The sequence below is a fragment of the Silene latifolia genome, chromosome 7 (genome assembly GCF_048544455.1).
Source record: "Silene latifolia isolate original U9 population chromosome 7, ASM4854445v1, whole genome shotgun sequence".
NCBI lineage: Eukaryota > Viridiplantae > Streptophyta > Magnoliopsida > Caryophyllales > Caryophyllaceae > Silene > Silene latifolia.
This window is the reverse complement of record NC_133532.1, coordinates 118424127-118449042: the sequence shown is the minus strand read 5'-3', so window position 1 is coordinate 118449042 and position 24916 is coordinate 118424127. Positions and strand designations below refer to the sequence as shown.

At 37.4% G+C, this 24916-nt stretch overlaps 1 protein-coding gene and 1 long non-coding RNA gene across 3 annotated transcripts; both read left to right on the top strand.

Moving 5' to 3' along the window:
- The first annotated feature begins 15227 nt into the window (after positions 1-15227).
- LOC141590606 (putative mitochondrial protein AtMg01250) lies at positions 15228-15638 on the top strand. The gene has a single exon (XM_074411181.1). The coding sequence runs from the start codon at positions 15228-15230 to the stop codon at positions 15636-15638; it is 411 nt and encodes a 136-aa protein (XP_074267282.1).
- A 4159-nt stretch (positions 15639-19797) lies between these two features.
- Positions 19798-21125, top strand: LOC141591302 (uncharacterized). 2 transcript variants are annotated; one of them, XR_012520796.1, is made up of 3 exons: positions 19798-19881; positions 19980-20065; positions 21068-21125. It is a non-coding gene; the product is annotated as an uncharacterized LOC141591302 (long non-coding RNA). The 2 variants fall into 2 exon arrangements; XR_012520797.1 differs by lacking the exon at positions 21068-21125 and adding an exon at positions 20577-20640.
- Positions 21126-24916: the final 3791 nt, after the last annotated feature.

The following is a 24916-nucleotide window of genomic DNA, read 5'->3' as shown; positions in this document are numbered from 1 at the left end:
TTGTTCATGACAATGATCAAGGGAATGTTCACAACACTTAATTAAATTATCCTTAGAAAGTTTCTTAACACGCTTTTTAAGTTCAAGATAATTTACCTCTTCATCCTCTCGAATCAATCAATTTCCAACAAGACACTTCTCAAAGATTTGAAGCATTGCTTTCATTGTCGCTTTCGGAGAATAGGTCAAGACCGACGCTACTTAGACAGACGTTGGCGCTTTCTTCTTCTTCTTCGGATTCGCCATCTTCAGAGTCCAAGTCTCCCCAACAATATGCCATCATAACTTGCTTGAATTCTCTCTTTGTTTTGTCTCGTTGATTCTTGTCCTTAATTTTCTTCCATGCAGGGCAATCTTTGATCATGTGATTATCATCACCACACTTGAAGCATCCACGATTAGAGAAAGACCCTTTTGACTCAAACGATTTCTTAGGGGTTTGCTTTGATTTGTTATTTGTCTTATTTTGATTTTGAAAGAAGGGCTTTTTCCTAAGACGTTTAACAAACAATACGCTTCATCTTCAATATCTCAAGAATCATCAACTTTGCTAGATTCAAACATGTAAGGCCATCTTTTTGCTTGTGCCAACTTCCTCCTCATCCCGATTCGAGTAATCTCGTGAGCCATTAATGTTCCGAGTAGCTCCTGATAGGATAATGAAGTTAGGTCCTTACATTCTTCTATGACAGATACTTTATGTCTCCATCTCAGACATACTTCGAGTATTTTTCTAGCAATTTCCTCGGAGTCAAAAGTTCTTCCTAAATTTTTCAGCTCATTGATGATGCTAGAAAAGCGAGAGGACATGCTATCAACGACTCGTTTTGCTCCATGGCAAACAGCTCGTATTTTCGCATTAGTAATGCCATACGTTGCTTTTTGACAACAAAGGGTTCCCTCATAGGCTAATTCTAGACCATCCCATATTTCCTTGGCGGATGAACTGGTTGAGAAACGATCGAATCGGTGGCAATCATACCGTTTTGCAATAAGCTTATTGCTTTTGAATTCTTCTCAGCCTTTTTATAATCCGCCTCAATATAGTCTTCTTCTTTCTTTTCGACGGTAGTACCATTACTGGTTGCAAGTAAGATCTTATTAGGACCATTCTTGATAATCAACCAACACTCCCAGTCGTTTCCCTTAATGAAGTGGGTCATCATATTTTTCCATAAACCATAGTTCTTCCCATTGAATATAGGACACTTTAGGTGTTTGGAATCCATTTGATAAAAAATAAATGCAAATGGAAAAGACGATAAATAGACTACAAAAAAAACGATCAACTCTAGTTGTTAGGCTATCAAGAGCACGAGGCTCTGATACCAATTGTGGAGTCTATTGATCGAATACGAAAGAGGGGGGGGGGTGAATTGAGTATTAAAAACGATGACCGCTTTTTCGAAATATGTGATATAAATTAATTACTTGATTTTATTGATTAAAATCAACTAATTAAATTATTAACAATAAATGTAAAATCGAAATAACAATAATAAAGAGAGAGAGAAAGAGACACACAGGATTTTGAAGTGGTTCAGTTTCACAAGTCGAAACCTACATCCACTATTCTGATTAATAATTTTTAGTACCTTTCTCCGGATTACAAAAATTACCAATCCACTCGTATAATCAACTATATGATTATAACTCAGATTGAGTATCGCTAAATACTCTAGGTTGCTCTTACGTTAATAAGAAAAATACAACAACAAATACTAATCTCACGTTATGCGAGTGAGTATACTATCCTTGTGTATTTAATATCCTATAACGATTTTTCTTCGAGTGATTGACAAATTTGATGCGTGATTTTTGTATAAGCAAATATGAAAATAAGAATTAAAGCTCAAATGATTTTTGCTTAAAAATATTTTTCTCTCTTGAAATTTGTAGATGTGTGTGTCAACAATTAATGTTGAATGAATGAGAGTATTTATAGTAGAGAGGATTAGGGTTTGGAATGTTCTGGAATTAGGGCATAGGAATGTTCTGGAAACGTAAAACTTGAAGAACAAGTAAGAAGAGAAAGGAAGGAGGAGTTTTGGCCTCCTAGGGTTTCGGCCACCCTAGGGTTTCGGCCTCCCTAGGATTCGGCCGGCCCAAGGCCTCCTTCGGTCCATTCTTGCTTCTATAGCCCGCAACAAATCGAGATAGAATTTAGTTAAAGCCCTAGGTTGCATGACGATATAAATATCGTGTTACAAACCAATAGTTTATTCAACTTAAATTCTAATTAATTAATTCCAACCAAATAAATACTCTCTTATTTTTATAAACCATTAAAAATATATTTTCCAAAAATTAACGCATCATTTTTGTCTAGCAATGAAGTTATGTCTATTAGGTCATAACTTCACTAACCTTTAAATCAAACAAAGTAAAACCATTACCGGATGACGACCTATACTAACTAATCTTCAGTAGATCTTTAGTAAACGAATCGTCTCTTCACAAGTCTCTCATCTTGAGTCTCGTGGTTGATTTCCAATCTTGATCTTGCTTGAATATATCGATCAAGTGTATTTGAAGTTGTACCTCCTTGGTCCAAACTTCAAGCTTGCGTCTTTGTAATTGTTCCTTTCTAAATTAAAACTTAAGCACACAATTACACGCATATGTTTATATATTAAGTCCACATACAAATCATTACTGTCATTATCAAAACAATTAATAAGGACTAAAGGTCCAACAAAAGGAAAGCACAAGGGGGTGCCCCCACCTTGTCCCCCCTATCCATTTTGTGAGTGGCATTACCCGTCACTTGTTCCGACCCGTCTTCAGCAAGAATAACTGTTCTTCTTTATGACGAATAGTTATTTGTGATATCTGACAACCACTTTTTGTTTTGATAATTATTTAAATGGGTTGTGAAAAATCACAAGCTTGGTTCACGTCACAAGCTAGAATTCGTGTTCTAAATAAGGTTACAAAAGCTCTTGCCCATCTTTTGCCCTCCAATAGACTCCTAAATATTTAATTTATCGCGTCATAGCCAAGTAGTCAACTTCTTTTTATTAACCTCATATAGTCAGTCCTATACAGTAAGGCAGCCAGGCCCCCCAGGCAAAGACATTGGTACATATGGTCCAGTATTTAGAACCATAAAATTCAAAACTAACTAGATCGAAGAAGCCAAATTAAAATATATTTATTTTCAGCAAAAATTAAAACCGACATATCCAATGACAAGCCATTAATTTGTCTGATCAATACAAGTCGGAGATTATTTCACCTGTCGTAGCCAAGAAAAGCTTTAAACAAATATTTCTGTCTTAAATGAGAATTTGTGATGTTTGAAATAGATGATTACTTAATCAATCGAGTCACTTTCAATCTCAAACTTCATTTGGAGCGCTTCACTGAAAAATATCAAAATCAACTTCAGGGAGCCCTACTCCTTTCAAAATATCAAAAACGAGTTTGGACTTTAGGTACTTAATTTTGTTCTTGAATGACTTTTCTTGGCTACGTACTTAATTTTCTCCTTCTCGAAACCCTACTCCTTGAAAAATATCAAAATCAACTTGTTTTTTTTTCTTTAAAGGATTCCAACACATAATACGAATAGTATTGCAGAAGCTCTTGTTTTAAAAGAAGACATTTTAGCAGTTAAATACTTAGGAATCTCAAAGTTAATTGTGGAAGGTGATAATTTATGTGTTATTAACTCAATTCGTAGGCAAATTTCCTGGGAAATTTCTAATACTATTAAAGATCTGAAATTAGACCTTCATTCTTTCGATAAAGTCATAATTAAACATTGCTTTCGTGAAGCCAATAAGGTTGCTGACTTCATGGATTCTATTGGACATTCATGCCCAACTCTTTTGAGGTGGTTTGAAAGCCGGTGGCTTCAACTTAACTCTCTCATTCGAAAGGAGATAGGTTGGTCCTATCTCAGATGAAAAGAATAGTATTATTGTCCACGAATTAATAATCCCCGCGTCCCAATTAACTTTTTACCTTTTTTATTCTTTACAGGGAATTTTAATTAAACGTAAACATATGATTATGACACGAGGGGAGTATTCGATAGTTATATGTACACCTGCAACAATCCACAAAATACTCTTCATCAACACAAAATTTCATCCCCTTAAACTAAAAGAATAAGAGGTGAGTACTCTTTGTGTCCTTTTTGTAATGCGACCTTTGAATCTAGCATTCATCTCTTCAGGGACTATGGGGTGGCTTCTTGGGTCTGGGACGAGTTGGGTTTGGAGGAGGTTTTGGGGGGAGGGGGTCAAGATGTGCGAGAATGGGTTGAAGTCTGTTGGAAGGAGATGGGTCACGAGGAGTGTACGTGGTTTATGGTTGGTTGTTGGGCCATTTGGGAGTATAGAAACAAGGTTGTTTTTTATAACATCAGGGTGGAACCGGCTGAGGTGGTGAGAAGGGTGAGGGATGTTGTTTGTGAGGGAGTTGGTGTGAGTACATGTGCGGGACAGGCGAGAAGGAGTAGCGGGTCGACCTCACGGGGGGAAGGGGAAGGAACCATTGAATGACAAGTGGCGAAGGAGGGGTATGTAAAGATTAACGTGGACGCGGGTGTTATAGAAGACGTGGGTGTTGATACGGGTATCGTGTGTCGGGATAGCAGAGGGGAGGTCTTGTGGAGTGTGTCCATTGCTCGTTCACATGTATGGGAAGCACATGTAGCTGAGGCGGTTGCGGTCCTTGATGGCTTGGAGGAAGCGGCTAGCAGAGGAATCCGAAAGCTAGAATTAGAGAGCGATTGCCTACAAGTAATCGAAGCGATCCAAAATCGAAGACATGGGAGGAGCATTTTCTCGTTGATTATAGATGATATAGTGAATTTTAGTTCTAATTTTGAGTCTATTGTTTGGTTACATGTTAGTCGTATTAATAACTGTGTAGCTCACGCGTTAGCACATTGTAATCCGCGTACTCTTGGTAGGGTAGCTTGGAAGGATGGTTTACCACCTTCTGCGAACACTGTTGCTTCGTTTGATCGGTTATTAATTGAGATATACCTTCGGGTTTTCCCTTCAAAAAAAAAAAAAAAAAAAAGAATAAGAAAACTGCAAGTTTTCCCGCCTAAATGCTTTAACTAGAAATTGGGCCTAACTTTATCTAGATATGTATTGGACCTAATATATGGTCTTTATGTGTAAAGTATCTTATCAAACACCGCAGCTTTTATAGTTGGGCCAAATTTATTTTATTCATTATTATCTCATTAGTCAAATATATATATTTTAAATGTCGTAAATTTTCTATTTAAAACATATGTAGATTTTACTCAAATTAGTAAAATTGGTGTGTGCTTTTCACTTTTTTATTCTTTAAATTTTTTACTCTGTTCATATTGTTACTCCGTATATTATAACAAAAATTACAAAAATAGTTATATGCTTCAAATGCGTAAAAATAAGCATAAGTTTTTGTAATTAAACTACAATCTTCTTTTTTTTAATCAAAAACTTATTCCGAGTAAAAATGTAAAATTCGTTCTATTTTAATTCTTAGTATTTTTACACATTAACAAATGTAGATTTGTTGATAATTACAAATAAAATTCAAAGTTCATTTATATATTATTATTATTATTATTAGCTCTAATTGTTAAGTTCTCTCCACATGATATTCTAAAATACCGTGCGAATGCACGGGCTCTATACTAGTTTGTACTAAACCTTAGTTAGTTAGTTATTAAACACAAAAATGTACCAAAATAATTGGTTATTAAGCTTTCTCCAAATTATAATAATTTTAATAATAATCCATCAAACCTCGATCACCTCAGTCCAATCCGCCAGCAGCTGTAGTAAGGACAAAATGTTCACCAACGGAAGTACTTACCAAACCAATTTAAACACCCTTTTCCGCGATCTCGCCTCCAACGTAACTAACAACCCTCAAGGTTTCTATAGAACCATAGTCGGTAACCCGTCAATACAGGCCGTCTATGCCGAATACCTCTGCTATGGGGGCGAGAACATCAGCTCATGCCACCAATGTGTCGTTGCCTCCACCACTACGGATATACCAACGAATTGTCGAAACACGAAGGTGGGTATTTTCTGGGAAGACCATCGTCAGGTTCGATATTCAAACGCGTCTTTTTTCAATAGTATGGATGAATTTCCTTCGATTACTGTTTGGAATTATGCCAACATAATCGGTGACAAACCCCGGTACGTTGACGCAGTAACGAATATGATTAGTAATGTGCTCGCAGTTCGAGCAGCCAAAGGCGGGTCATTTAAGAAATTTGCGACCGATTTTGTGAATTATTCGGCGATTCAGCCTATATATGGGTTGGCACAATGTACTCTGAACTTAAATCCTAAGGATTATTACCAGTGTTTGAACTTAAATCCTAACGATTGTTATCAGTGTTTGAACTCGTCGATCGCTTTGATCAACAGAAGCCGGGTGGACGGATTTTGGTGCCGAGCTGTATAATACGGTTTGAGACTTACCCCTTCTTTAATCTTTCGTATTTACCACAAGTACCTCCACCATCACCGTCACCATTGCCATCACCGTCTCTAGCCTCTGATTCTAAACCAATATAGTATTAGACCCCAACCTTACGCGAATGAGCGATTCTGTCGCAACGTTCGAACCCAGAATGCAAAGGACATAAGGACTCTCGCTTACCACTACATAAACCTTTCTTGCATGGTTGCATTAAATGTAATGTTGAGTTTAAGTTACATACTCCCTCCTATTTAGGTTTACTTTCCTTTGTTTGTGGGCACGATATTAAGGCGAGAATAAAATAAGAGTAAAAGAGTTGGGTGAGGTTATTGGTGATAGGAGAGATGGATGAATAATTAGAAGTTAAATAAGGAATTGTGGGGCCAAAATATTAAGAAAATTAATAAAATATGGGTAAAAAAGTTAGATGGGGTTTAATGATAGGAGAGAGGGGTGAATAAAATAAGAGTAAAAATTTCCAAAATAAAAAAGGAGAAGAAAACCTAAATAATCCGTTTTAGGAAATAGAGAAGAAAACAGTGAATAAGACGGAGTATTTTATTTTATGTCACGATCATTAGTTGTTGGATTAATCTCCCAAAAACTCCAAGAATTAAATGTTGAAATAAAGTGTTAAATGTTTCACAAGCTAATACGTAAATTATTTACGTTTTGGAAGAAGAAACATATAATGCACAAAGGGTTATGAAATTGTTTTAATGAAAACAATTAATGGTTTACTAGAAGTTATGAGAACTTTTAGTATAAATTAATGTTGATGCTAATAGTTTTAGTACACACAAGATATTGAGAGACAGATTAATATAGTTTGGTGAGAGTACTTCTTGTTCTAAAGAAGAGAAAAGAGAGTATTCAACATCTATTAGAGATGATAAGGGTGAGATAAAGTTTGAGAGAGATTGACAATACTAGTGTGTGATTGTACTCTAAGAGCTTTGTAATTCTTATTAGTGAATTAATTTATCGAGGGAGCCGTGGTTTTTCCCTTAGTTGAGAAGGGTTTCTGTTGAACCATATAGAATATATGTTTATGTTTTGATGATATCAAGAGAGCTTTACTTTTTATATACTCGTTGCGCGTAATTGTTAGTTTAGTCTCTTCAGATTAGACTTACTATTTGTCAAGCTTAGAGAATTGTGATGGAAGTATACAAGACTATATTATGATCAAGCCCTCAATTACGGATCAAGATTTTACAAGATTGTGGAAGAATTATTCAAGCATCATAAGAAGAGGAAGCTCGTCTAAAGATTAATCAAGCTTGAATGATGAAGTAGCCTATACTCGAAGATCTCCTAACAAGATTAGAATAGTATAGGTGATTATCTCATAGTGGTAACATAAGAATGAATTTCTTATACTGGTAAAGTTATAGCTTGACAGCTATAACATTACTTGTGCAAGAGCTCAATGTTATAGCTCTTCTACTATAACATTGAGATGCCGAGTTCATATCACACACGACTCAAGAAGTTTTCAAATTGTTTTTGAAAACTGTTTTTCTTTCTTTTAAATGTTTTAGCAAAACTATTTGTTTAATAAGGAAGCCCATATTCATATAGAGTGTGGTTTTATTTTAAAATCATAATAATTAGTAATTATGTTGGATCAAGTTATGAGTTGAGCCATATTACTAATTAGGGTTTTAACAAGGCATACTCTTAAACCCTAAAATCTAACCTAATCTAAAGCCAGGGTTTTCACGAAAAACGAGGCATATGTGCCGTGTTTATCTCGTGCAAACTTAAGGAATAAAAGATTGTTATTATTAAAGATTTTATTCTCTAGAATTATCTTAACATATCTTTTATTTTTAGCTTGATATGGTTACTTATGATAAGGATATTTTTGTTATGGAAAATCCTATCATATCTTACGATTTAAGGAAAGAATAATAGGAGAATAAATTATAAATTATCTTTTGGAATATTCTCTATCATCTCTTAGGGTTTTAAGGAAATAAATAATAAAGATATGATTTGTTTACATATCTATTATTTCGGCCTCTAGGGTTTCATGTAAACCGAGTGCCATGCTTCATCCTTTACTATAAATACTTTACACTTTGCAACATTTAAAAGTAAGACCTTTATTCATAAAATTGATTTTATTTTTAAGAGCAAAAACCGTGTGTTTCAAAACAAGAAAACCGTTTTGCTATTTTCAAAAAAGGTCGTGTGTTTATAAACTTGTGCATTCGTTTTTTCGTTATCGTTATAAGATAATAGTACTTAATTGATCTCTTACTCGTTCATTAATGTGAACCTTTGGAAGAATCAACAGTGATACCGTCGTTTAGTACCAAAAATAAATACCTATTACTACCAACAGAAGTCAGTGGAAAGTAGGGCCGATCTCCACAGGGAGATGGGAAAATGTCAGCTTAACTAAGTTCGTCAAGGTAACCAGTTCTTGGGGGTTTGATTGTTTGTTCTAACTAATGAAGTCAAAGAAGAGAAAGAGAGCGAAGGAGTAGGAAATAGACAAGCAGAGAGAAAGCAGTTAAGACAGTCGGTTCACCATGATTCTCAAGTAATGTAATCTAAGGTCTTAGGTCAATGCGATTTTAATCTACGGAGCAATGAATATCTCCTTCCGGTCTCAATTCGCTCTAAAACACTAGCAGCTTAGCTTCCGCCCTCACTAAAGTGCCCTATTGTTCGCTACAGGTCTTACCTTTTCCAATCTTCCGATCTAGGTCAAGGTGTACCGTGATTTATTAACTAATTGCGTCGACTCAATTAGACAAGAACAGTTAAATGTAACGATTGACAACATAGATCAATTTCGCATCAAACCTAAGCACTTAATTCACAAATTCCTTAAGATCATGGCTCCCCTATGTCTTAGCAAGGGAGAATTAGCTATGCATTATTATTGAAGAAGCAACAACCATACATAAGCAATAAAGATTAAGCATGATAACAAGAATAGGGAAAGATTAATGACAACAAATTAAAGAGGAGAAAACAATAGAAAGCAATAATTAATTAAGATTAAGATTAAGAAAAGAGTGAAAGTTGTGGGGTAATATCCGTATAAAACCCTTAAATTATAGGACTATAACGTAAATTTAATATGCGATTTATTGTCATAAACGAAAAACAACAAAGAAACGATAAAGCATAAGAAATAACCTTGGGTCCTTTGAGATGCGGCCTAAGAACAGAAATCAAAGTAGATTTCCTCCTAATCGATACACCCAAGACCGTCTGAGACTATGCCCTTGTGCTAGAAATGTATTCTCTAATTGCCTTGCAATATTGAGAGAATTGATGTGTGAGTTTTTCAGATGTGAGATCTAGGTCTTGAGAGGAAATGTTCTCAAAACCCTAATAATTTTACAAATGAAAATGATTAGGTTACAAAGAGGAGAAGCTCTCCTTTTTGTTCCTTTCATTCGGCCAGCCGAGCCCTCATGGGGAAGTGGGCTTCCACTTCCTCTTATTTTTAACTCGTGGTCCGGTTCGTAAAATGCTAAATGTATATGACACGCTTTTATTATAAATCGTCATCGGTTATCGGTTATTAAAACATCAACTAATAACACGGATTAGTTGAAATATTAATACATGTCCGACAAAGACAATATTGTATAATTAATTCAATATACATCAATTAAATATAATCGTTAATATTTAATTTACGAATTAACCGCTTAATTCGTCTTAGCCATTATTATTTAATCCGTATCAAATAATCATCTCAACATTGCGTTTGACTAATTATTAGTCAATGACTCCGACTAACTGTTTAGTCAACTTTGGCATCAACATGACTGTATTTTCATACCGTCACATCTCTCAAACGTATCCTATAGGTGTGACTTATAGGGACCAGTTGATCACCGCCATCTGTATGACAATAACGTCAAACTTATCTAGCAAGCCAACCGTTATTGATAAACGTGGACCAACTGATAATAATACAAAAGTATACCCTTTGATCCTTTTAGAGATTTAAATGTTATTGCACTACTTGTAGAGGACACCAGCCCCAACAAAAGTACCAATTACAAAATAGCCAAATCCGAATTAAGGTTCCAAGAGTGAAGTATAGAGAGTAGAGAGAAGAGTCGAAGTAAGGGAGGAGAAGAAGTCATGCGTATGACACTTCCGTCATACATATATCTCAAATTACAAAGCCCAACTCGAAATTAGACTAAAGGTCGCATAAAACATAAAGCCTCTTGATCGAGTGAAATGAAACCACTCGATCGAGGACAAATCTCGAAAAACCTCTTGATCGAATGAATATGGAGTTCGATCGAGTACTCCTTATATCAGCCATTTCGATCGAGTAACAGAACAACTCGAACGAGTGATTCTTGATGGATAAAGCATTCGAGCGACCAAATAGTGTAGCAAAACTGGTCGATCGAGCTATATTAGCACGTATGGACTCCATGGCACCTTCTGAGGCTACTTCTCGTATCTCTAAGTGATGGATTCCGGGCTCCAATTCCTTATTCTCCAAAATACGTGCGAATGGGACAAGTTTAGGCTTGATTTTGCTCCTTTCTGGTCCGTACCTGTAATTTACACAAGACAAACCAAAGTAGACTATTCGGGGGTATTTGTAGCTAGATGCAACGTAAATAACACAGAAATGCGTATAAAAATGAGGTGAAAACCTTATATAAAATACATGCATCAGCTTTCTTATTAGCGTAAGTTAGTCACTCGAGTATTTAACGATACTCATTTGAGTTACAACTAGGGTTAGTTGTACGGGTTCGGTTAGTAAATTTGTAATCCGTAGAAAGGTACTAAATTTATTAATCGAGAATAGTGGACGTAGGTTTCGATTTGTGAAACTGAACCACTTCAAAAACCGTGCGTCTCTTTCTTTCGTTTGTTTATTTACTTTGTTCTTATTCGTTAGTTAGTTAATTAGTTAAAGTTTAATCAATAAACTTTAAATAATTAATTATACAATTACAATCGAAAAAGTAGTTAAAGTTTTTAATCCTCAATTCACCTCCCCCCCCCCCCCTCTTGAGTATTTCGGATCGATAGACTCTTCAGTTTCCACGTGAGAAATTGTGGTGTCACTTTATTTACTCTTACTTAATATTGTTATTTGTGTTCCATCCTAATATCGTTGTTGGGTGAGACTCTTCCTGCGCCGGGTTTACAGGACGCTTCCCCAACATTAGTTTACCGATTCCTTTTTAGGACGTCTCATTAAGTGTTTTCCCTTTCACATTGGAAACGTCTTTTATGAGTAATTCGATCATACAATTGTACATCTAAAAATATATAAACAATCTACATCTAACAACCATGATGAATAGACCAGACTTGATTAACAAATTATACTCAATCCTATTCAGCCTATAGTTCCTCTTTCTCTAATATATGTGAGGAGTATTATAATGAAAGGGGAAGTATAGGCTGAATAGGAGGGAGTATGATACAAACATATTTTAATGGTTAGTATTCGAAAGAATTGATTAATCATTCCAAGCAATAAAAATGATCTGAGGTAGGCTGATGGTACATATAAAAATAAATAACAAGAGATTCTTAATCCCGAAATGATTTGAGGTCGGCTGACATGAATTATCCTTCAAAACCGTCAAAACCCAAGAATTAAAAAGTGTACCTATTGTAAATAATACCTAATCAAGCCGGGTTTCCGTCTTGCTACACTTTCCTTATTACTACAATTCCTAATTGCAATTTGTTTATCAGTTTAGGAATACTATTGCTCTTGTTTATATTGTATTTCCTTAACTAGATTAGGAAACCAATGATCTTTATAATTAGTATAAATACTCTCATTATAACCTTGCAAATATTCAAGCAATAAAACAGAAACATTCACTTATCTTACAGTGTTAGGGTACAAATCATGTCCCACATCGGTAGAATAAAGATGGAAGCTCATCTTTATAAGTGTCTACAAAATAGAATAGTACGAGACCTTTTGGGAAGGAGCCCAAGAGTAAATCCATGAGGGCTTGGCCCAAAGCGGACAATATCGTACTATAATAAATTATTGACACAGATGCAGCAGAGGCTCAACACAGAATATTCACGCTTCCGCACAACAAGTGGTATCAGAGCCAGGTTCGACTTGGGCTAGACACAGAGATTCATCAGGCCAAGACTTGAAGGTGGACGTACACTATAAGGCGTGGAGCTCCTATAGCTCGAGGGAGAGCTAATATGTTCGCGAGAAGCGACATGGGTCTCACGGTGTTGAGATAGGGCCCGTCGAAGAGAAGATCGTCAGCGACCCGACGAGGTGGGCTAAGACTTAATGGAGGCAACAAAAAGCGGTCCATGTTAAGTCCAAAAGCGGTCCGGTGTGACGCACTAAGTGGATTCGGACCCAGTCCAGGGTATATTGGATGCAAAGGAGTTTGGTTCGCAAGTGTAGCACAAGCCTTGTGAGACACATGGTGTGTCCATTAAGCGATCTTTATCAAGACTTGGTGATGCAGGTGTCTAGAAGTTGGGGTTGTAGAGTGTGTGAGTTCTCCATGGAGGTCAAGGTCCGAGTCAAGATGATGGTCCATGGTTTGAGAGGAGGATTGTTAGGGTGAAAACTCATGTCCCGAGTGTAAAAGTTCTCCATGGAGGTCAAGGTCTGAGTCCATGGAGGTCAAGGTTCGAGTTAAGATGATGGTCCTTAGTTTGAGTGGAGGATTGTTATGGTGCAAACCCATGTCCCACATCGGTAGAATAAAGATGGAATTTCATCTTTATAAGTGTCTACAAAATATAATAGTACGAGGCCTTTTGGGAAGGAGCCCAAGAGAAAATCCGTGAGAGTTTGGCCCAAAGAGGACAATATCGTACTAATACAGATTGTTGACAGAGATGCAGCAGAGGCCCAACACAAAATATTCATGCTTCCGCATAACATATAGTACCTTGGGCTTAAGATCGGACTCAAACTTGAACTTTCATTCATGAGATTACGGGTAAGAAGGAGAATGGGGCAGAAGGGGACCACTATCAGAAGAACAATGTCGATGAGACGAAGTCGTCGTATTGGTAGTAGAAGTTGTTGAAGGAGTAGAACTTTCATGGAATGATGTTTTAAAAAAAAGCCTCAAAAATAAAAAATTTATCGTTTTGGGTCGGTTTTGAAACTATTTGTTGAAATAGTATCCATGCAGGATTGTCATTTCCAAACCTAATTAACCCATCCCCCTAACCCAGCATCCCTTTCTTTCAACTTTTACCCTTTACAGTTTACCCCTTCAACACCTTCGGCAACCCCAATTGTCATGGTGTTTAAATATTTGGTCATTTTCTCTTTGGGGTCATCTGAAGAGAATTGCAAGGACTATTGATGGACCATGGGCTATAGCAGGAGACTTTAATTGTGTTTTGGCAGCAAATGAAAGAGTTGGTGGCAATGTGCCCTCATCTGAGATAGAGCCTTTTAGAGACTGTGTGGCAGATTGTGGAGTCCTGGACATAGCTGCTACTGGTGCCCTATATACCTGGAACAATAAACAACAACCTGAGGAGAGGATTTATAGCAGATTGGACAAAGTGTTGGTTAACAAGGATTGGTGTGACCATTTGCAGGATTTGTATGCACACTTTCTTCCTGAGGGGATGTATGATCATACTCCTTGTATTGTGAGTAGTAACAAGCAGGTGCAGGGCAAGAGAAGCTTTAAATAGTTCAATATGTGGGGTGGATCCAAGGAGTTTCTTCCTATTGTAAGAAGTGTCTGGCAAACTAAGGTGGATGGGACTCCAATGTTTAAACTGGTCAAGAAATTGAAAGTGCTGAAACCTGGATTGAGACAGCTGAACAGGGAAAAATTCAGTGATATAGAGCAAGCTGCTGACATTAAACAGAAGCAGATTGAGGAATTGCAGGAGCAACTAGGCCAGGATCCTTCAGATATGCAGAAAAGAGCAGCTGAATCAGAAGCTGCTGCAATACTGAAAGAGCTAGCTGCAGCAAGAGATAGCTTTCTAGTTCAGAAAGCTAAACATAAATGGGTGCAGGATGGGGACTCAAATAGTGCCTTCTTTCATGGATTGCTTAAGCAGAGAAAACATGGGAATGGAGTCTTCAGGATTGAGGACACAGCTGGAAGAGTTTATGATACTTCTGATCAGGTCCAAGAGGCATTTCTAGAATACTATAAAGGATTACTTGGCTCCAGTCAGGCTATTGGAAGGATACGCAGGAGAATAATAGGGCAGGGACCTAAATGCAGTCCTGAGGACTGTGCTGCTCTGATGAGGCCTGTCAGTGGGAAGGAAGTTAAGGATGCACTTTTCAGCATTTCTGATATTAAATCTCCTGGCCCTGATGGGTACACAAGTAAGTTTTTTAAGGATGCCTGGGGAGAAGTTGGGGGAGAAGTGATTGGAGCAGTTCAGGATTTCTTCTTACAGAAAAGGTTGCTCAGACAAATCAATGCCACAACTCTTACCTTGATTCCAAAATGTGAGAGACCTCAGAATGTCACTCAATTCAGGCCTATAGCATGTTGCAATGTTGTATACAAGGTTATCTCTAAAATTTTGTGTACTAGGCTTGCAGCAGTGCTTCCTCATATAGTAGACCGAAATCAAGGAGCATTTATTCGAGCACGGGAGCATTCGGAGAACATGCGATTTGTCAGGATCTCATTAGACTCTATGAGAGACCTAATGCTTCAGCTAGATGTCTATTCAAAATTGACCTGCAGAAGGCTTATGACACTGTGGAGTGGCAGTTTGTGGAGGAGTTAATGAGGATGTTGAATTTCCCAGCTGATTTCTAAAGCATGGTTATGCAGTGCATTACCACTGCATCTTTCTCTTTATCTCTCAATGGGGAAATGTTTGGTTATTTTAAGGGACAGAGAGGGTTAAGACAGGGTGACCCATTATCTCCTCTAATCTTTACCTTGTGTATGGAATATTTAACCAGAACTTTGAAGTATGCTGCAGCTAAGTATGATTTCCATTTCCACCCTATGTGCAAAAATCAGAGGTTAAATTGTCTTATGTTTGCTGATGATGTCCTGCTGTTCAGTAAAGGTGACACTAAGTCCATGATGCTTTTGTTACAGTCCTTTTCTACCTTCTCAAAAGCTTCTGGCTTAAAAGTTAGTCATGCTAAATCTAATGCCTACTTCAGAGGAGTACCTGAGCATATTAAGAATGATATTTTGAGGATATCAGGGTTTACTTAGGGAGCTCTTCCATTTAGGTACTTGGGAATGCCAATCCAAACTACCAGACTGAAGATTTCAGACTGTGCATGTCTCATTGAGAAAATATGTGGGAGGATTCACAATTATGGAGCTAGGAAGTTCTCATATGCAGGGAGATTGGTGTTGGTCAAATCAGTCCTGAATACTTTGCATTCCTACTGGGCTTCGATGTTTATTTTACCTAAGGGCATCATAAGAAGCATAGAAGCTATTTGTAGGAATTACTTGTGGGATAATGGTACAGAATATAGGAGGGCTCCTCTGGTAGCATGGGAGAAAGTCTGTTTGCCAAAAGAAGAAGGAGGATTAGGTCTGAAGAATCAAGAAGTCTGGAATAAGGCTATGGTAGGGAGGTTGGTGAACTGGATTGCTGAGAACAGGGATTCCATATGGGTACAGTGGGTACAATGGAATCATATCAGAGGGAGAGATTGGTTTGAGTATACTCCTTCAACTAATTCTAGCTGGGTATGGAGAAGGATTTGCAAGGTTAAGCAGGAAATTGCCCATGCTTTTGTGGATGGAGTATGGGGAGTACAACCAACTGGGTATACACCTAGTGGCTGTTATGAATGGCTAAGGAACACCAGGCCACCTGTCTGCTGGAATAAGGTGATCTGGACTAAATGGGCTCTGCCAAAGCACCAGTTCATGGGATGGTTAGTGGCTCATGAGGCTCTTAACACTGTGGACAAACTAATCAGCTATGGGATGGATGTTGATGCTGGTTGCCTGTTATGTGGACAGACAAATGAATCCTTAAATCATCTGTACTTTGCCTGTCAGTACAGTAGGAGAGTTTTGATGTTTTTACGGCAGATACGAGATGCGACTTCCTTTGGTGATTGATCTTGACTGGTGGTCTAGTAGGGGAGGTACTAACGTCCAGAGAGGGGTGCAGATTGCACTCTTCTTGGGGGCAATCTACTCTATTTAGTATCAACGAAATAAGTGCAGAATTGATGCAGTCCTTGTGCACCCAAATCAGATTGCCTTGCAGGTTATAGAAGGTGTGAGAAACAGAACTAGGGGACGAGAGAAGGAGATTAAGAATGTTAATGATGCAAATTGGTTATGTCATAGACACCTTATGTAACTAGGGGTTTGCATTACATGTAAATCCTACATTTTTGATATATATTTTACTCACATTTTACCAAAAAAAAATATTTGGTCATTTTGGTCGAGTAACTTGGGCTTTAGAATCATGTTTATCATGGTACATCTACCGGGATGAACTTAAATCGTCTGTTTGGTCATTTTCAGATTAGATGATTATAAACTAGCTCATTTAAGATAGTCAATGGGTCCAACCATGATCGAATTGGACTATTAATCAATCGGGTCACTTTCAATTTCAAACTTCATTTAGAGTGTTTCATGGGTTGGTTTAGGACTTTAGGTACTTAATTTTATCCTTCAAGGACGTCAATTTACTCCTTGAAAAATATCAAAATCAACCACTTTTTCTCTTTGAAGTATTCCAACACATAATGCATGTACAAATGCAACAAATGGTTATGACGAAGACAGTATATAGAGTTAGGATCCAGTGAGAATCACTAACCATAATGAGTATATATATGTAGACGCACAAATGCAACCGTCCATAAAATACTTTTCATCAACACAAATTATTTAGTAATTAAGCACAAAAATGTACCAAAATAGTTGGTTATTAGGCTTTCTCCAAATTATAATAATTCTTATAATGATCCATCAAACATCGATCACCTCAGTCGAATCCGCCAATGTCTGCAGTAATGACAAAATGTTCAACAACGGAAGTACGTATCAAACCAATTTAAACACCCTTTTCCGCGATCTCGCCTCCAACGCTGCTAACAACCCTTCAGGTTTCTATAGAACCACAGTTGGTAACCCGTCAATAGAGGCCGCCTATGGTGAATACCTCTGCTATGGGGGCGTGAACATCAGCTCATGCCACCAATGTATCCTTTCCACCCTCCCTACGGATATACGAAAGACTTGTCCAAACTCGAAGGAGGGTGTTTTCTGGGGAGACGAATGTCAGGTTTGCTATTCAAACGCGTCTTTTTTCAATAGTATGGATGATGTTAAGATTATAGAGAGGAGAGAATAGCATAAGGAAATTGTATTATTGATGTTGATTACGTTTTACATCGATATGGTGAGGTATTTATAATACCTCACGAAACCCTAACCCTAACATGGTCAACCCTAATGATAGTCGGGCCTAGTATAGGTCCATTTTCCTAATACCCTTCCGCAATCGTAAAGGCAGTACGTATTACGAACTTTACGATTGGAGAAATATAAGAAAAACATTAAAAAACGTCTTCATCTCCTCATCTTGATCTTATATCAAAAAAATTTCTTATCAATCTTCTTCCTCTGCACAAGTTGGTTGGTAAAGGTGCGTATAGGACTCGCCAGACAAATTTTGGGTGTGTATGGCACTCGCCAGACAATTTTCTTGCGTAACTCGCCAGTTTTTTTCAGTGCGTAACTCGCCGGTTTTGTCAGTTCAGTGCGTAACTCGCCAGTTTTGGTTTTTTTTAATACCAACTTGATTAAAGAAAAAAAGATTTCTTAGATCTGTCATTGAATTGAAGATAAGAGAAAAAAGGGTTTTTTTTTGTTTTTTTTTGAATCCGCTGAAAAAAAAGAAAGAAGAGGATGTGGGTTGAAGTTTTTCCCAAGTTGTAAAGATGTGACCATCACAAAGGATGATGATATACCATTTGCAATGCTTCTCACCAATATTGCTAAAGGAATAGCATTGTACGTAGAATTTTTTTTTCGGCTTGTTTTTATTGATTTGTTAGCTAGTTTTAATAATTGTGATTGAGAATCCTACCGGTGGGCGTTACTAAATTTTCGTCCACAGGCAAGAATGCGGAAGCGATTTTAGAGTCCTCAAGAAAGAGGCTTTGATACCATGTTAAGATTATAGAGAGGAGAGAATAGCATAAGGAAATTGTATTATTGATGATGATTACGTTTTACATGAATATGGTGAGGTATTTATAATACCTCACGAAAACCTAACCCTAACATGGCCAACTCTAATGGTAGTCGGGCCTAGTATAGGTCCATAGATGAATTTTCTTCGATCACTGTTTGGAATTATGCCAACATAATCGGTGACAAATCACGGTACCTTGACGCGGTAACGAATATGATTACTAATGTGCTTGCAGTTCGAACAGCCGAAGGCGGGTCATTTATGAAATTTGCAACAGATTTTGTGAACTATTCGGCGATTCAGCCTATATATGGGTTCGAACAGTGTACTCCGAACTTAAATGCTTACGATTGTTACCTGTGTTTGAATTCGTCAATCCAACGCTTTGATAAACAGAGGCCGGGTGGACGAATTTTGGTGCCGAGTTGCTGATGCGAGACAAACATGGTTTGATTCAATGGATCAATGGCATTGGTGGATGCAATGTTTTTATTAATAGCTATCATTAATAATTAGTCTTTTAATTTTCCTTTGTCTTTTCGTTTGCTGCGTTTTAAGGCTATTTATAGCCAATCAAGTTTATTTGGGAAGACACACATGAATGATAAAAAAACGAACTTGAACGTTGTTGTTGCAATTGTTTGACGGCTCGATGCGTTTCGATCCAAATTTGTTATTGTTTGACGCGTTTCAAGCATTAACCCGAGTTATAATCAATAGGTCTTGATTATAGTTGACCATTGTTTGAGTTATAGGTCTAACCCGAGCAAATATCCCATTGTTTCGATTTATTCACATATTTCGAAGCAAATATCTCTTTTATCATTATCGTTCTTATTCTTTAAAACGCTTCCGCACCAAATTCGTATCAAAAATAGTTAAGGTTAATGAAAGCTTGTCGATGCAGCAGTGTAAAGCGGCGTTGGATGTGGTTGAGTTTTCAGATGTTACTTCGGATGATGAATTAGCTTCTTTTTTGCTGATATTATTACCCAAATGGCTCTTGATGTGAGTTTCTTAATTTGTTTGATTTTGCCCAAAATTGTGCTTTCGCCGTAATTATTGTTTTTAGTATGGGCTAGTTGTATAATATTTTCAAAACATTTTGACGGCTTTCTGAAATGGTTTTCTCTGATAGTTTATTATGGAGGTTTTGAAATGAAAATTTTGAATGCCAGGTTGAGCTAGAAAACATGGCATGGAAGATGTCTGGTTGCCACCATGGAGGTTCTGCTTTGTTCAAACTGATGGTGGATGCTACTTAATCACAAGGTACGGACCTGTATCTTAAATGGTCCTTTTGCTTTGTTAATTTTGTTGGAGACAGTCATGAGTGTGGGAGTGAGCTCATGAATTTTTTTTTTTTGCAGTATAGAGGACATCTTTTAAAGGATGGCGGTGCAAGTCAAATACAAAACTGTCATCTTCATTTGCACCTTGGTTTGACGGGTTACAGGTTACTCTCCTTCACTCTAGCTAGCTTTATGCCAATTGCTTTGCATATTGAGTACAATTTTAAGTTTCAAACGTTCATGTGAATTGTGTTGTGTATGGACATTCCAGGATACGCTTAGTTGATTATTGAATGACATCAGTTAAATGAATATGTGATGGTATATCCTTATCATTAGATGTGTGTGTGGTGTTTACATCCGACGAGTAGAGCCGTTGAGTGTCTATCGACTACTGTGTCAATTTACATTTCGCCTTCTTCAGTTTGTTGTATTTATACCCTCTCTAGATTATGAAGGACTAAGAGTATACGATATCACTTGTTCTCTTTCTTGTTGATACCACATTCAGTACTAGAATTGTTTCAGCTGACAAACTGGCGGAGGTTTCAGCCTTTACGTCTGTACTATAGGTAGTTAAATTGCCTCCCATGTTTCTGCAGTGTTCTCTTAGTGAGTGGTATTGTTTTGAGGGCTGTTCTTCTACCAACAAATGCTCTTATTTAATTCATATAGGACATTCATGGGGACCAATCTAAATGTGTTATGAGAAAAATTTCTAGTTCAATCAGAAGGTAGCTTATCAATGGTTCTTTTATTTGATGCTCCTGCTGTTAGGACTAACGTGAAATTTTTGCACATGTTTGTAGTTCTATACTTCTATATACATAATTAAATAGTCCTAAATATAACCATCGCATAATTTTGCCCATTAGCTGCTTTGTTGAATATTTCCTTGGGAATTTTTATCGCGGATGCAACAAATGCAAGTTGTTCAATTTTGAAGTAATGGCTGTCTTCCTACAAGCCTGACATGTTGCATCTTTCTAGTTTTACTTTAAACCTATTGCAAGTTCAAGTTTCATTCTGATTGTTACATCTTATTATAGTCTTGTTTAATTATTCTAATTTGGTTTCAAGATTAGTTTAATTTGAAACTGGGACTTCCCATTTTTTTTCATACACTGACATGCCCTTGCTTGTTTGCTGAATCCATCTCCCCATAGGTTATTACTCGGTTAAAGAAAAACGTGATGGCCTCAAAGACCTTGCACATTTCTCACGTCGAGGCTCTTCAAAATTAATGGTGTACATTTGCACAAAGCAAGCACTGATATTACATGGGAAGAGATGTCGACTTTAACATCTAACAATCCCCTGTGCATTGAAGAGGTGTATGTGAACAAGGGTTTTATATTCTTGATTTTCATAATACATCACGTCCCCACATTCATTTTTCAACCATGTATATGAATTTGGCTAGAGAAGTTTCGGCTAGTAGATGTTTAGAGATCATTTAGTATAGATTAGCTTAGTAACTAAGACGTTTGTGAGATTTTGTATACATTGGATTGTATTTGGAACGTTGTTGGGTTGAATGAAATTTAATGTTACTTTACATGTTATGTATTGGTGGCTGGTTGGATTCTTGTTGTAGGTTTTCAAGCTTTTGTATTCGAATTGTTAGTTTTACGAGATTTTCGGCAACAAATTTTTGTATATAAAAAAAACATTAATTGCATCCGTTTCTGATGACAAATGCGCAAATGGTTCTTAAAACAACATATCAATTGCATCAGTTTTTTCTGGTAGAACTGACGCAAAAAAATAAAAGCAAATGCATCAGTTATGTGAAGAACTGACACAAATAACAACTATTTGCGTCGGTTGTAAGAGTCTATTGCGTCAATTCTACTAATACAACTGACGCAAATGACACCTTTTTGCGTCGGTTTTTAAGACACAACTGACGCAAATGTTAACTTTTTGCGTCGGTTCCACAACAAACGCATATCAAATACGACCCCTCGATATACGTTAGTCAAAAACCGACGCAAAAAGCCTTTTACAACTGACGCAATAGGGGTTTTTTCCATTAGTGTTATAATCCTTGCCCTCAATTTGGCTATAACCTTTAGCCACCAATCTAGCCTTGTACAGTTCAATAGACCCATCTGGATTAAACTTGATCTTATAAACCCATTTAACTCCTATAGCTCTCTTACCAGGTGGCAAAGAAGTCAGTTCCCAAGTGTGATTCTGTTCCAAAGCAGTAATCTCCTTGTTCATTGCATCCTGCCAGTGAGGACTATCTTTGGCCTGATGATATGTAGAGGGTTCATAATGTTGAAACACATTATAGCAAGCTGTCTGGTAATGCGGAGAGTATCCAGCTAATTTTAGAGTAGCAGTAAAGGCAGTAGGGGGCTCAGTATTGGTAGAAAGAGAAGTGATGGATGGAGGCAAGCCTTTGCACACAAAATCTATTCAACCTTGTAGACAATTGTCTTGCTCTGGTTGATTTTCTCATGGTAGCAGTGTCAGGAAGTGAAACACTGTCAGTATTAATATGTGGACTAATATTATTATCATTAGTATCTGTAATAGGATTTGTATGAATATGACTTGTATTATCATCAGGAATATTGCCATTAGCAGGTGGATCAGCTTCTAAATGAGATAAATTTTGATGATTAGGAAAATGGATTTGTCTTTGATGTAGGGTGTCAGGTTGGAGAAAAGGGAAAATTCTTTCTCTGAAAACAACATCCCTACTGTAAATCACCTTATGACTATCCAGGGTGTACAATCTATAGCCTTTCTTGCCCATAGGATAACCAAGAAAGATGCATCTAGTAGCTCTATCCTCAAATTTATCCCCATCATGTCTAGCAGCATAGCAAAGACAGCCAATTACCTTCAAATGGGTATAATCAGCAGGTGTACCAAAAAGACATTCTTGAGGGGTATGCCACTTAAGTACAGAAGTAGGCAAGACATTGATGATATGAGTAGCTGCTAGGATCATGTCTCCCCAGAACTTCTTGGGTAAACCAGACTGATGCATAAGAGCCCTGACCACCTCCAAAAGATGCCTATGCTTCCTCTCAACCCGCCCATTCTGCTGTGAGTTCCCAGGGATGGAGGTTTGATGTATAATCCCATGATCAGCAAAAAGCTTGGCACATCCTTGTTGAAGGATTTCAGTACCATTATCTGATCTAAGAATCTTTATGGTAGTATTGAACTGTGTCTTGACATAGGCTATGAAGTGGCTCATAGTCTGACAGACTAAATCCTTATGCTTAAGAAGCATAGTCGAAGTAACTCTGCTATAGTCATTTACTATGGTCAAAAAATAAGATGCACCGTTCAATGCCAAAACCCTATATCCACCCCATAAATCAACATGAATAAGGTCAAAAGGAGCATGGGTGACAGAAGTACTAAGGGGAAAAGGACTCTTATGATGTTTGGCCATCAAACATGTATCACAATGAAAATTATTGACATTAAAATGTGTAGTATTCAAACACTTTACATGTCGCATAGTTGATAAAGCATTATGTCCAAGTCTAGCATGAAGTAGATATACATCATTAGATGCCACATGATTAGACAAAAGAACATTGCTAGACAGTGAAGGAATACACTTATTTTTAGGAGTCTTAGGTATGCTATGAAGATGATAAATGCCAGCAAACTTCGGGCCTGAGCAAAGAGTCTCTTTAGTGATACTGTCCTGAATAAAACATCCATGAGGATGAAAGTTAACACATAGACTACGTGTGTTCAACAATTTACCTAGTGAAAGTAAATTGTGCCTAAAATCAGGAAGATAGAGCACATTATACAAGATCAGTCTGTCAGATAGCTGAACATCACCAATGCAATGAACAGCTTTAACCTGTCCATCAGGTAAAGTGATAGACAAAGGTTTAACTAGGTGCTGAACATGATGCAAATTGGACAGCTTGTATGTCATATGGTCAGAAGCACCAGAATCAATGATCCAAGTAGTGTCAACTAAGGTAGTATGTTGAACATGTGCACTAGCAGCAAGAAGAGTACCTGAAGCAGGAGAAGAGGCACTGGTACTAGCAGTGTTCTGACATTGTAACTTGAAAACCTCCTTAGCAATTGCTTGAACAATAGCAACATTGATCACTGGAGGTGCTTGATCATCCAATGGAGTGTCAAGCTCATACCCTGGCACTTCCTCAACATTTCCAGCAAACTTCTTCCCAATATCAGTAGTTGTTGGAACAGTCTTCTGTTGAGTAGCAATTTTCTTGGCCTGCTCTCTCTTATGAACTCAGCAATACTCCAAGGTGTGACCGTGCTTCTTGCATCGTGTACAGTAATAGACTGGTTTGTCAGGTTCTTCAGGTTGATCATCAGATTTATCATACCTGACTTTCTTATTGTCACGCCGCCAAACATTCTTAGCATAAGTCTGATTAGCAGCCAAAGCAATGCTATCAGTGTTCATGACACTATCAGCAGCAGTTGTAATACTGGTCTGCACTTCAGCTTGATGAATTTTGGCATACACTTGATTAATATTAGGGAGAGGATCAAGTGCAAGAATTTGATTGCGAATTGAATCATACTTCTTATGTAATCCCATAAGAAAATCCAAAATGTCATGAGTGTTTTCTCTCTGAACAATCTTCTTGAGAAGATTACACGTACATGTGGATATAGCACCACAATCACATTCAGGCAGGGGATCTAGAGACCTGATGTCCTCCCACCCTGAGCGAAGCTTGGCGTGGTATTCTGCTACAGAGAGATCAACATGCTTAATCTGAGCAACATCACGACGGAGCTGATAAAGATAGGGAGCATTTGACTGATTAAAACGCTCATTCAACTCCTCACATAACTGCTTACTAGAGGTAACATAGGAGAAACTCTTAGCGATTTCTTTAGCTAAAGAGAACTGAATCCAACGCATAACAGTATAATCGGTACGAATCCAATCATGATGACGAGCATCAGTTGCAGGTGGTTGAGGAAGAGTACCATTGATAAAACCAGGCTTATTCTTGGAAATCAAGGCAATGCGCAAA